General features: G+C 38.6%; 2 protein-coding genes across 2 annotated transcripts; both read right to left on the minus strand.

Annotated features, from left to right (window-relative positions):
• Positions 1 to 1,683: 1,683 nt before the first annotated feature.
• On the minus strand, positions 1,684 to 7,555 carry LOC146313221 (XK-related protein 8-like). Its single transcript, XM_084739378.1, has 3 exons — positions 6,235 to 7,555; positions 3,877 to 4,067; positions 1,684 to 3,222 (listed from the first exon to the last, which is right to left on the minus strand). The coding sequence occupies exons 1-3, from the start codon at positions 6,528 to 6,530 to the stop codon at positions 2,459 to 2,461; spliced, it is 1,251 nt and encodes a 416-aa protein (XP_084595504.1). The 5' UTR covers positions 6,531 to 7,555; the 3' UTR covers positions 1,684 to 2,458.
• Positions 7,556 to 7,857: 302 nt separating this feature from the next.
• Positions 7,858 to 12,850, minus strand: xkr8.3 (XK related 8, tandem duplicate 3). The gene is made up of 3 exons (XM_084739876.1): positions 12,161 to 12,850; positions 10,482 to 10,669; positions 7,858 to 10,089 (listed from the first exon to the last, which is right to left on the minus strand). The coding sequence occupies exons 1-3, from the start codon at positions 12,484 to 12,486 to the stop codon at positions 9,353 to 9,355; spliced, it is 1,251 nt and encodes a 416-aa protein (XP_084596002.1). The 5' UTR covers positions 12,487 to 12,850; the 3' UTR covers positions 7,858 to 9,352.
• Positions 12,851 to 13,722: the final 872 nt, after the last annotated feature.

The following is a 13,722-nucleotide window of genomic DNA, read 5'->3' on the forward strand; positions in this document are numbered from 1 at the left end:
TTAGTAACAAAAACAAACTAATCAATCAAGGCAGCAGCAGACCAGCAACTCCCATGATCCCGTGAGGTAAAATTACAGTTTTTTCCAAAGGAGTTCGGTTGCTTCTGAGGGAGAAATATTTGGCTCATATAGCAGCAGTTTCTCACAGCTAAAATACGCATTTGGTTACTGGTATATTGCTCAGCTTCCTACTGTGGTACCCCTGCTGCTTCTCCAAAGATTACTGTAGGTAATACACTGACTATCAATAAGTACCTCGCACAACTTAAAAAAAAAAAACCTGGACTATCCCTTTGTGATGGCTTATAGTTACTTTGCTATCAGATAAGCCATCTCTAGATATCTGAGTGACAATACATTCATAGTTTTCATAAATTGACTTGTGAAAATCTCATTTTCAACCCCCACGTCTGCTTTGTATTAGATTTTTGCTTCCTTTCGAAAAGGAGATTGTTTATTCTGTTGCTGTGAAATCGCTTAGAGACAATCGCATAGTATTTTTAATGCAGATCAGATTACTGAGGTGAAAGGTTTGTATAACAAGGTGTGCATTTGATTGCTCAGTGTCGTACTACCTAAGTGAGTTCAGCAGAAATTGGCTCATCTATCAGTCCTGACACACAGTTAGAGGAAATCGAGAGACCATAAGCAATCTTAACATTTTTTTTCTGCTTACTGAATGTGTTTTCTGTTTATTTCTTTACTTTGTCTGCATGTCACGTCTGTTTTGTAGTCTTGAAGTATACCACGACTGTCGAAAAAATGACCATGCGATGTTTAAGGGGCTATATTCTTCTACGTGTCCTCTTTTTCTTTCCAATGCCAAATACTGTTATTCTTTTTAAAATGCTGTGTGTTTTTTGTTTTTGTTTTGTTTTATTATGGATTTCATCTCATTTTCAAGAATCTGTGAGGCCACATAGGGTCATGTAGAGAGCCTGAATGTGATCCTGTAAACTGAACACTCATAATAATCAATGCTAATTTAATTACAGTAATCACTATTTTCCCCACAGTAGCTGTTTGGGGCCTCGACACAGTCCTGTAAGGTTTTCCTGTGTACCCAAGACACTCAATACAGTGTAAATAAATTTAAAAAATGTTTCAGACTCAAGTTTCTGTTTATTATTTATTAGTGTAAAAAATACAATGACATAAATTGACATGTAGTATAAATATAATCTTTAAAACATTTCCACGGAAGTCAGGTTCTCGATGAGGAATGTTGCTAAGCTGAAAGAGGGCAGCTGTTAGGTAGGCAATCTGAATCCAGTGCTGGAATGGCGGACTCTGCCACCATCAATAAAAGCTACTATGTAAAGATAATGACTGGAAGTAAGAAAATTTAATAGGGATGTAATGATATCAAAAGTCTCGGTATAGTAATACTTTGATAAAAAAAAAAAAAAAAAAAAAAAAAGACACAATATTTAAAAAGAAATATTACAACTTTAGCTTAAAGTGCTTTGGCTCTCCCTCTTTAACAAAATAAAAGTAGACAGCCAAGACAGCATGTGCAAAGAATACATATATATATATATATGTATATATGTAGTCACAGTCTGGTACATTAGTGAGACATTTTTTTAATAGTGATATTTGATATCTTGTTACATCCCTAACATTTGTTTAGTTTTTTTTTCCCGAACATTTTTATAAAAATAAAGTACGATACATATGTAGAAAAAAAAAAAATCAACACGTTTCAATGAGGAACATAAATTAACACATCATATAAACATTTAATCTTTTAAAGGAGAATAATCTAATATGTTAACTTTGATGAATATACTTGTGACATGAGTGCTGTAGCTGCAGTGTCCCCCTTTAAAATCTCTATTACAGCCTGGAAGAACTGTTTTGTTTGCTTGTTAACTAGAGTTCAAATTAATCCAGAATGTTTGCAGAATGAGTAAGTGTCTGTTTGAGTCCTAAGAAATTATTAATAATCTTGTAAAAGGCACAGATGCTTTTAACAGTTAAAGTAAGCAATTTGATAATGGAGTCTGGCAGGTAGGCTCCATTAATATATTTCTCATTATTGTTCACAGTTTTGCATTTTTGCAAGTGCTACATGTTGCTCCTTTAGTGACTATAAAATAAAATAATGCCTGAAAATATTAAGGATTTATATTATAAAATGTAAGCCATTTTAAAATAATTATTTACATAAAGTTCTTTTAAATGTGTTGTAGTGCCTTTCAGTGTTTTTATATTGTTCTGAGATATTAGTGGGGAGGCTGTTTTCAAGAGGAGAGTACATTAAATATTCTTAAGTCCTGCCCCCTTTTAGGACATTGGTCAGATGTTTAAGAGATGTTGCTGGAGACTTGCTAAGTCGTCTCCCATGAGGTGGTTTATCATAGGTCATAGTCCTCTTAATCAGACTGGTCCACTCAGAGTCTACATGACTCAGTCTTTCTTACGTCCATGTGTGGTGGATGTCAGGCGATGCAGGTCAGGAGTAGAAGTTCTCAGCCAGCTTCCTCATTCTTTTATTGCAGCGTCTGGTCTCGGCTGCTGGTGGTGGTGGACTCGGCCCGATGCGATCTTCAACGTCTGTGTCTGTGGCCAACATGACAGGGAAGTCTGGCTCATCTAGAGGGATTATTTGTACAGTTTGGGACTTTTCAGTGGGGTCCCCTTTTAGGTCCTTTTTAGAAAGATTTGGGTGGTAGAACTTGTAATATATTAACTTAAAAATGAGACCAATTATATAAACTGCAACAACACAAGCAGCTGTGATTTTGGCATAGAAGGGTGATATGTTAAAATAAGGTGGTTCTGTGATCATCTTCCAGCACCACAAACTGCTGAGGAGGCAAATATCCAGCAGTATGTACCCATGATAGAGCAGAGTCCTGTTCCTCGTCCTCCCCTCGACCACATTAAACCAGTCGAAATACCAGATGAGGCCTACGGTGGCTCGGTAAAGACATTCTCCACAAGGGCTTTCCATGAAGTCAGTCCCAGACAGCCAGACGAAGAAGAACAACACCAACCAAGAGCAAAAGAAGTGGGTGAAGATGAAGCAGGGCAGCACGGAGGCGAAGAGGGCGAGGGCGGTGAGGCGAGACGTGATGAGAAGCAGGTTCCAGAGAAAGTAGACCACCGATGAGGCCATCTGCTGCTTCGCCTTGTCGGGCAGGAAGGAGCGCAGGGAGCGGTGGTACATGGTCACACTGCAGGCGACGGCCGAAGCTGACCCGATGGCCTTCAACACTGAAGAGAAGAAGTCATCGTTAGAGAGGCTAAACAGGAATAAATGAAGCAGACTTTTTTTAGTGTGTTAAAACTATTAAATACACTTTCACTTCTGTACATTTTTGTAGTATTGCTGTCAATAGTTCGTAGAAAAGGGAAATTACTTTGAAGAAATCAGGGTCGGACCATTCTGACATAATAATCAGGCCACTTCCTTCTTTATGTCAGTGTTACTATTGTAAAGTTTGAGGAGGCTTTTCCCGCTGTTGTTTTTGTCCCAGACAAGAATTACAGACAAATTACTCTGGTCCTTCTCCTCTTTAGTCCAGCTGACATAGTCTTTGATTTCAAAAAACAATCTGCAATGTGGACTCATCAGACCACAGCACACTTTTACACTTTGTGTCAGTCCATCTCAGATGAGCTCAGGTCAGAGAAGTCTGCAGCGTTCCTGGATGATGTTGATATGTGGCTTTCTCTTTGCATGGTAGAGTCTTAACTTGCATTTGTAGGTGCAGCTAAAAACTGTGTTTGCTGGCAACGATTTTCCAAAATGTTACAGTCCAGATTCCAACATCCACTTGAGTTAGAACGATTTTTAAAACGACAAATTTATAGTTGTAGTTCAATGTGCACTGCCCATAGCTCTGAGATGTGAGTGAGGTACTGCACCTGTGACAGGATCGAGCTGGCCCCGCTGCAGAATGATAGTGAGCATGAGGACGAGCTGAGGGGAGCTCTCCGAGAACGTCTCTATGAGCCGCAGCATGCTGAGATCGTGGCTCAGGTACACTGCAAAATCCTCGGGGCTACTGAGCTTCGTGAAGAAGCTGCGTACAGAGATCTCTACGACTCCTGCGTGCCTGAGAAGAAAAGGTTGTGGTATAGAAAACAGTTAAAATCATTGAAATTACCACATATAACCTAAAAATAAGGTACACTAACAGAACCATCATGTAAAGGACATTAATTTGGATTTCTTTTGGGAGGTGGATGATAAGAATCTGGGAGAAGGGATGATGTTGTTAAAACCAGGCTGAGACTGGAGCATTGTGGTCTAGACAGTTATTTGAAAGCCAAATGCAAACATCTAGACAGTCTGTGTGGAAAGAGTCCAACCTGTTATCTTAACAAATACAAGTGAAAGGCAGCAGTTATTCAGGGAGTTGTCAGATCTTTAGGCTTTGTCTTTCAAGTCTACCTTTGCACCATTGTGCTTTTCAGCTTATAGCCTACTGCAAAGTCATTAGATGAAGACTACCACTGCAAAGAAGGAAGCTGTGGTATGACTCCCGTTTCTGTTAATTTCCGTTGTGGTCACAAAAATGCATCTGCATAAAAAAAAAACCCACTTGTACGCACAAAGAAGTCCACCATTACAATAAAATATCCTCTTATTCACCCTTTAAAGAAAATAAAAGGAGAAAATGACTTAATGTTGTGTTTTGTTCCATTACTTGCTTTTAGTTTCAAAAATGAAGTGTTCACTGTAGGCTAAAATGACACAATATGCACATTGCCCTAGTTTGGAAGGCAGCTACTGTGCGGTATGAATTATGATTATTTCCTTTGCACTTCCAGTAAATGAATTTTCATGAATGGCTTAGTAAATACGTATGGAGGCTCATTTCTGCCAATGTGAAGAAAAAATATATCCTATAAATAATTTTAATGAATAACTTTCTCAAAATCATAGAAGTTTCCCATTATTTTGAGAAAATAACCCATGATTTTGAGATACTAAGCCATTATATTGAGATACTATGTAATTATTGTGATATACGAAGTCAAAAGTTTTTCATAAGAATGACTTACAGGATCTTTTTTTCATCATATAGGCAGAATTCGGCTTCCATAAATAGTGCTGCGTAATCGTTCCATTCAGATTATTTACTTTACAGTTTAAATACATGAATTTTCATGAACAGGTGATGCATGGAAGTCTGCCATTGTGAAGGGAAAAAAAGATCATGTAATTCGTAACATTAAGTCATTATTTTGAGATAGTGACTCAATTTTTTGATATACTAAGTCAAAACTTTTCATTATGATGGTTTACAGGATCTTTTTCATCACATTGGCACAAACGGGCTTCCATAAATATGAAGGGTGGAGCTCTCAGATAATAAAAAACACACATGTAAAAGTGAAACCACCAGCTTTGACAGGTTAAACACAGGTGAGTTCACTGTATTCACACCCAGCCTTTCACACATACTGAAGAGTACGACAGAAAGAAAACCAGTCCTAAGAGGAAATGAAACAGATGATGTAATCCATAATATTTCATTCAGATTATTTACTTTGCGTTTCCCCTAAATGGATTTTCATGAACAGGTGAGTGACTAGATATGTAAGACTATTTCTGCCAATGTGAAGGAAAAAAGATCCTGTAAGTCATTACTTATCTCAAAATAATGACTTAATATTTAAGTTTATTTAGTTATTTATTATTAGCTTGAAGCTGCTGCACCCATTACAATAACATATCCCATAAACCATTAAGAGGAAATAAAGCATATTATGTAATCTATAAGGCTCCATTCAAATAATTTACTTTGCATTTCCACCAAATGGATTTTCATGAACAGGTCAGTGATTGTATGGAAGTCCATATCTGCCCATGTTGAAGAACAAAATATATTATAAATCATTTTTTTGAGATTCTAACTCATTATCTAGTATTTAAGTCATTATTTTGATAAAGTTTCTCATTATTTTGAGACAATAGCTCAATATTTTAAAGGAGCTTTCTCATTATTTTTAGAAACTAAGGCATTATTTCAAGAAAGCTTCTTACAATAATGGCTTACAGGAACTTATTTCAGTCACATTAGCAGAAATTACCTTCCATAAACATAAGGGTGGAGCTCTCAGATAAGAGGCACACATGTAAACTTGCTTTTTCATGCAAACAGCCCTCATGTTAGTTCCCTGCATTCACACCAAGCTTTTCACACACACTGCAGGTCACAACAGAAGCACTCCAACCACAACAAGATAATTACAGCACGCGAGGCATGCACATACCTGAAGTAGATTCCCAGCTGCAGCACATGGAGAAGTTTGAGCTGGCTCTGGGTCAGGCAATTCTCAACGGTCGTCTCCCTCTTATAGCCCTCATAGCTGTACCACAGCCAGCTGAAGGCCTGGACAAGAATGGACGAGCCCACAAGAAACAGCAGCAGGATACCAAGGGACACGTAGGCCTTTTCCTGGTAGAAACTCACAACAGCAAATACATCCAGCCCAATGTCGAGCAATAGGAACACCAGACCCAAGCAAGTGAAGAGGAAGTCCACCGGGGAGTATTTGAACACACCCATTGTGTCTGTCAAACTAAACGTCTCTCAGTTCCCCTTAAACAGTCAGCTTCTGGTGGAGTTACATAATTCAGAGCTGTTTGCAAGTCATTCAATAACCTTAAAGTGTTTGAGAGACAAATGAAACCAAAGAGACAAAGTTCACAATTTAAATAGTTTGTAACTCCTCCTACAAAGAGGCCTTCCTACAGACTTACATGACTCCTTAAAGGCACACTAACTGTACTAACATGAGCACTACCATCAGTACTACATACATAAAACTGTCACTTTAACACTTAAGCCGTATAGTATTCCCATATTTGAATCAAGTTGTGGCACTGTAAAGAAAGCAGAAACTGAGCGGTAAAATCACCACACAAGTAAGACACAGTTCATCAAATGTCTGCAACAGAAAAACACAAGTTAAAACAGATAAATCCAACAGTGTTACCACTTTAATAATTGCACATGCTAATGAGGTAAAAGATTAACAACCAGCTGCGACCTTGACTTTTGGTTCAGCAGAGTATGTGGCAAAGATCTACAACACTTTGCAGAAATGAACAAAGAAGTGAAAAAAAACATATAAAATAAAACAGCAACTTGAGTGAACTTTTAGGACAAAGATTTAAATAAAACATGCTTCATCTGAAATAATGTTGACTGTCTACGTGTCGTACGGTTTCACTCATCACACTGAGAGAAAAAAAAGGATGTTTTGACAATGTTCAAGTCTGAACTGATACTAAAGTAAACAGACGTTTGACATGTGACAATAAAACAAGCTAAACAAACACTTTATGAGTGAGCAAAAGTACCCACACTACCTAAAGTTTACGACACCTTAAGCAACAGTGATGACACCTACTGTCAAAACAGACATGTAAAGAAATAAAACACTTGACTTACTTTACATCATCAATAAAAACTAGTTCCCTGTTGAGTGCTCTAAAAGAAGTCTTACATATGGAAGCCCATTTCTGCCAATATGCTAAAAAATAAAAGATCTGTAAGTCTTTACAACAAGTTAGTACCTCAAAATAAAAAGAAACTCTCAAAATAATGAGTCTGTATCCCAACATGAGTTAGTGTGTCAAAATATTGAGTTAATATCTCAAAATGATGAGTTAGTACGTTATAACGAGAAGCTTTCTCAAAATACTGAGTTAGTATTTAGTTAGTATCTCAAAATAAAATGAAAACTAATAAATAAAATAAAATAAAACAATGAGAATTTTTCTCAAAATGAATTAGCGTCTCAAAATGATGACAAAATTTCTCAAAATAATGACTTAGTATCTTGAAAAAATTATTTTAACAAAGTTTCTCATCATAATGATTTACATGATCTTTTTTCCCATCACATCAACATAAACGGGCTTCCAAAGTTCCGCACAGTAACAACACAGAAATTATAAAAGCAGAGCTTATGGTCAAATCTACATTCAAAGTCCTTCAGTTGGTTCTAGTAGCAGCAGCTGTAACAAACAACAACAAAAATGTATCATACAAGTTTAGAAAGCCCTTGTTGTCATTGTGTAAAAACCCCAGAAATCCAATATTCATCGTTTTTGCAAATGAATTTAAATGTAGAGATAAACTACATAAATTCAGGAGATTGTCAGACCTGTTTGGAGTTAATCAAGCCTTTCAAAATTAAGCAGAATAATGTTCAAAACATTATGATTACTATTGCATTATTACTATTATTAGTCAGTATTTTATTGAGGACACAATTTGTTTATGTTATCTATTATATAGCTTGTCAAAAAAACAAGGTTATTTTTGTATTTTGGAAATACAAGGCGTTATCACAACAGCAGCAAACCCATATAGTCACAAAGTATGTATGAAAAAAGTCTCCAGCATATGAAAAGATAGTAAAATACATGATAGGAAATCAAATAAAATTACACTTCACTTTAGTATAGAAATAGTCTGACAGTAGCTTAACATATTAACCAAGTTTCAAGTAGAATTACAAAATAAGAAAATGGATGTGAAAAAACATGAATTTGTAAACAGAGATAATGTTTGTTTGGCATTGGCTGCATATTTGTATACTCAAGTATTTTGATTTGTCAGGCACTTCATGTGTTGGATTAGTAAAAAAAACAGTTATTGACAGTTATTTTAACAGTTTTTCAATTGATTGTGTGCCATATTATATCGTTCATGATAATATCTGTATTTTTTTCTATGATAAAACAATTCATATCGTAATTATGGCAATATTCTGAGTTGTTGACGTAATTACATCGTACCGTTAAGCACAGCGGCAACAAGCAAGGCTGAGAGCGAAACATCGCTACAGGGTCTTCGGAGGAGGAGTCTGTTCCCGAAAGGGGAGCAGCTTCAGTAGTGTTGAAGTGGTTTGGTCTGAGGATCAGATGTACAAAAAAAAAAACCCAACAGGGTTACAATTGAGAAGTGCAAGAAGATTGTAACAGCAAAAGTCGGCATAACAACAAACTAATTACACCATGTCAAGTAAAAGCCTGCAAGTGTGAGGAGAACCAAAAATCCTGCGAGGAGAACTTAACAACTATTGTGAGTAGAGCCCAACTGATAGTGGATTTTTGGCTGGATGTTGATACTGATATTAGGGAGCAAAAAAAAAAAAAAAAGAAAATAATAGAAAAAAGCTTTAGTAAAGTCAATCAAATCAAATCAATTTATCATTGCGGCTCTACTGTTTTTGAGCCTGTATTTTGGTTTACAGTATATGGTTAAATCGCAGCACAAACAGGAGACAGTCTAAAGAGAGATTGTTGCACTCTGTCACAACCACAGAAGGTAACATTTATCAGTAGTACATGGTCGACTGTGACACAAGTCAGACGTCACACTCTGTTGGTGCTCTCAGTGTTTCTAGTGACTGTTTGCTTGGAGTAAAAATGAGTGGCATGGCAGGCCATCCGTTTGTTCAAAAGCTGGGACGACGGGGTGCCGTCCTGGATGGAAAAGTCTCTGAAGGACACTTCTGCATCGGGCAGATCATCGCGCAGTCCTGGCTCCCTCACCGGGGGCCTCCACAGCTTGGGGTGGAAGCAGATATAATAGACGGCTTTGAAGAGCAGTCCCACGAGGTAGGTGAAAGGCAGAGTGATGAGCAGAGCGAGGGCGTAGGACTCAGTTTGGACAGGGTCTCTGTAACACCACCACGTCGCCAGCAGGATGCCTCCATCAGTGGTGATGAAGGTGTGGTAGATGATGCTCCTGCCTCTGGTCCGACCCTCTGCAACATTAAACCAGCTGAAGTACCAGATGAGCCCCACGGTGGCACGGTAGAGCCACTCCCCGCTGACGCTGTCCATGAAGTCGGTCCCCTGTCGCCAGGCCCACATCACGAAGATGAGCCACAGCAACAGGAAATGTGCAGCGATGCACCCAGGCAGAACAGAGGCAAAGAGGGCGACGGCTGCCACACGTGGGGCAATTAGCAGCAAGTTCCACAGGAAGTAGATTAAAGAGGAACCCCAGCCCTGCTTGGCTTTGTCTGGGAGGAAGGAGCGCAGGGAGCGGTGGTAATCCACCACCATCCACGCTATGGAAATGGTCGATGCAGCGATGCTCACAACTGCGAACACAGAAGTTAAAACCATCAGTGTTGAAACCATGAGGAAGTGTGCTGACTTACCACAACCCAGATAGCGTGCTGTTAAACCTCAACTTTGGAAACATTGATTCACATGCTAAACACAACCCTCGACTGATGTTTTTCACAGCAGCCATAATGACATGAAATAGCAGCGTAAACACAAGTCTTACCAATAATACTAATTACAGTTCCATTCAGGTCAAACAGAGTCGAGATGCTGATATGCATGCTGGCTAACTGGAAAGGCCCTGCGACACTAGATAACACCTGTTTTTACCCAACTATTTCATGTCAACATGGCTGCTGTGACAAAGATCAATTGTAGAAGTTTGCTTGTTGGGTGGAAGTAAATCAGATGAAAGAGAACTCACACTGGACAGTCCTGGCCTTGTTTGTCCGCAGCATCACATAGATCATCAGGGTGAGCTGAGGAGCACTCTCACAGAACGTCTCGATGAGCCGGAGCATGCTGAGGTCATGTGTCAGGTAAACGGCGTACTCTGAGCCTTCCTGTTTCCGCCACCAAACCCTGAATCCTTGGCGTATGGCGGAGATGTGCCTACATGGATGAATATGTCAGAGAAGGGCTGTTACGTGACACACAGATTCACAGAAATGATCAAATCCATGCAAAACATACTCAGCAATTCCAGAGAAAGATAGTTGTTTGCTGAGTCTCATTCCAAGCTTATCAAATACTGATGTTGTGGGAATGAAAGTCAACAATCAACTGTTTTACCGACCTGGATTTTCTAAAGCCTGAATCAGAACCAACAGCAGGAACAGAAGTTTAATTTTCTCTCAGACCACTTCAATCACATCAGTGGTTCTGAGTTGGCCTTTTTGTATTTTTTTCCTCATATGTGCTGGAAAACAGAGACCCAACTCATGTATTTGCAGTACAGCAGAGAGACAGAGGTTTTTAAAAATGTCCGTGTGTTCAGTTTTTGTAGCTGAACTGAACTGAATCTCTGTGGTTTGAAGTTTAGTTTCTATCCTTTGTTTGCTTCTTTCAGGTATCTGCTTTAATTTACTGTGTTATGTTTGCTTTAAGGTGGATTTGGCTGCTTCATAATAAAAACTTTTAGCTAACAAAATACCAGGGACTTTTATTGTGCAATTTATACAGTAGGAAATAAAATGATGAAAAAAAAATTGAGAACCACTTAATTACATTATCCTTAAAAGTTAACATGGAACTTTTGCCCAATAACAGCACCAACTCATCCATGTTTTGAGCATTTCATAAGTCATTAACTCATTATTTCTGCATTGTATGCATTCAGTTCTCTTCTGCCACGCCTGTCATTTGCATTCATGTTCACAGCACCTGTCAAATATTAGTTACCTATTTTCTCGTCTGAACCTCTCTGCAGGACTCTCCAGTTTTTTATAAATAGGTACAGAGAGAAATATTCCAGCAGCAAAGGCGCTTGTGCCTGGGGACATCTCTACAGAGCATTATTTCAATTGTGTCAGGACTCAAGCGTGTTTGCTTCACATGGGCTGGGTGTTGTAACCTGTCGAAACACTGCACATGTTGAGAAACCATAATCAGTCTGACTAACATTCACAGTAGGGGAGAATGGGGCGCCCTGTTATACAGGTAAGTTGTCACACTGGTTATACCTATGACACCAGAAGGTGATATCTAAATATTTTTATTTTTTTTTCTTTTGTAGTTTGATTTTTTCAAATTTATTCTTAGATATTCTGAGCACCACAAGTGGACTGCAATGTAGTCCCATTATATTGGAGAGAAGGCAGACATCTCTACTGCCGATATTTTCAAAACTCTGCAACTAGATGGATAAACAGCTGTACAGGCCAGGGAGAAAATATGTATTTTTTTTATTTTGGGGTGAACTGCAGTGTCTCTTCGATTTGGAAAATATACTGATGTACTGAGGGACAGCAAAAAGTGTGACAAGATGTCCCACTCTCCCCTACTACTGAAATACACCAGCCAAGTGATTAACTTAGCTGGACGGTCTGCATTATTATTATGATATGATGACTTTTGTAACATTAACACAGTTATTTGGTCTACCTGCAGAGGAATCCCAGCTGCAGCACATGTAACAGGCAGGAGAGCTTCACTTGGTCCCCGAACAGCACGGTCCCTCCCTCGGTCTGAGCTCTGAACCCCGGCAGCTCCCGGTCATACTTGAGCCAGAACCAGCTGAACATCTGGACCACGACAGACGACAGGACCATGAGGCCGACCAGCACCCCGAACCAGAAGAAGTCCCCCCGGCAGTAAAACTCGGCGGCCACCCACACGTCGGAGCCCCAGTCCACCAAGAAAGTGCACACGCCGACCACAGAGAAGACGAAATCGATCCAGGAATACTTGGAGAAAGTCGAGCGCTCCATTACCGTGAGTCAGTTAACTGAAGTTGACCAACTCGCCGACCTGTTGCTGAGAAGCTAACATTCGGCTAACGTCGTGGACCGTTATTTCCCTCCCGGAGCGACTTAACGTCCTTCAACCCATTGAAACCAAAAAGTTGCCCCACTCTTTCACATCTGAGCGACAGGGTGAACTCACTCCGCGGGCAAAACGTTAAAACTCTGCGGCCATATTTGTGAGATATCAGCGTTAGCCTTGAAAGATGAAAATAACCGCCACATAGAGGAGAAGCTGGTGCGTGTTTGTAATGATATTTGTCTCTGTCTTTATTAGCCCCGCCCACCGCGGCTCATACGTGTACCGACAGGTCACAAAATCCGGGACGAAGAGGTTTAACATTTAAAGACCGCACTCGTCATACAACACCCATAACCTCACTGTGCGTTATAAAGTACTAATAAATGAATAAGAAAATATGTAGAATTTTTAACAAAGCAACAACAAACAGTAAAGGTTTATAAGAGGTAAGTTATTTGATCTGAATAAACATGTTTGTCATGCTATTATAAGCAATTATAAGAGACTCATAAGGCTTTTATTTTATTTTATTTATTTGTTTCTTATAAGACTGCTTATAAATGTCTTATAGTCTAAAACATATTTAGCATGCTATTACTAACACTTGTATGTACTAAATTGAATGTTAATAAGTATCTTAGAAGGGGCGTATTATCTATTAACCTATACAAGCATCTTACTGTTAAGTCTTACCCTGTTTTATTTCCAATAGAAAGAAAGGTAGATTCTGACAAAGAAAGAAAGTAGTTACTATATGAACTGCTCACAACAAGGTCTGTGGATTATCTTGATTAACCAGGTCATGATTTCTAGAAAGAAGCGTATTGCTGTTGACTTTTTTTCAAATGTCCAAGTGCCATCTAGTCCCATTATATTTGAGAGAAGGCAGACAGTCTGATACCTCCAAAACCCTGTAACTCACACCAGAACAATCTAGACGGGTAAACAACACTAAAGGTCAGAGGAAACTTAATTTAGGGTGAACTGCCCCTTTAAGTATCAGTTTTAATTAGGTATTTCCATTTTGTAACACTTAATACTTTTACTCTGCTACATAGAGAAATATTGTACTTTTACTCCTTTGCATTTATCTACCAGCTTAAGTTAACAGTTATTTTATAAAATGAGGTTTTTTTTAACACAAAAGGAACTTATGATGTAAATATGATGTAAAAATGTAA

The sequence above is a fragment of the Lutjanus erythropterus genome, chromosome 16, assembly GCF_056507025.1.
Source record: "Lutjanus erythropterus isolate fLutEry1 chromosome 16, fLutEry1.hap2, whole genome shotgun sequence".
NCBI lineage: Eukaryota > Metazoa > Chordata > Actinopteri > Lutjaniformes > Lutjanidae > Lutjanus > Lutjanus erythropterus.

Bases quoted from the DNA above. Each gene is read 5' to 3' on its own strand.
- LOC146313221 (XM_084739378.1), bottom strand. From the start codon at position 6,530: ATGGGTGTGTTCAAATACTCCCCGGTGGACTTCCTCTTCACTTGCTTG. The intron at 4,068-6,234 runs GTATGTGCATGC...TTTTCTTCTCAG, and splicing joins CAGCTGGGAATCTACTTCAG to GCACGCAGGAGTCGTAGAGA. The intron at 3,223-3,876 runs GTGCAGTACCTC...TCTTCTCTTCAG, and splicing joins CCAGCTCGATCCTGTCACAG to TGTTGAAGGCCATCGGGTCA.
- xkr8.3 (XM_084739876.1), bottom strand. From the start codon at position 12,486: ATGGAGCGCTCGACTTTCTCCAAGTATTCCTGGATCGATTTCGTCTTC. The intron at 10,670-12,160 runs GTAGACCAAATA...TCATCCATGTAG, and splicing joins CAGCTGGGATTCCTCTGCAG to GCACATCTCCGCCATACGCC. The intron at 10,090-10,481 runs GTGAGTTCTCTT...CTGTGTTCGCAG, and splicing joins CAAGGCCAGGACTGTCCAGT to TTGTGAGCATCGCTGCATCG.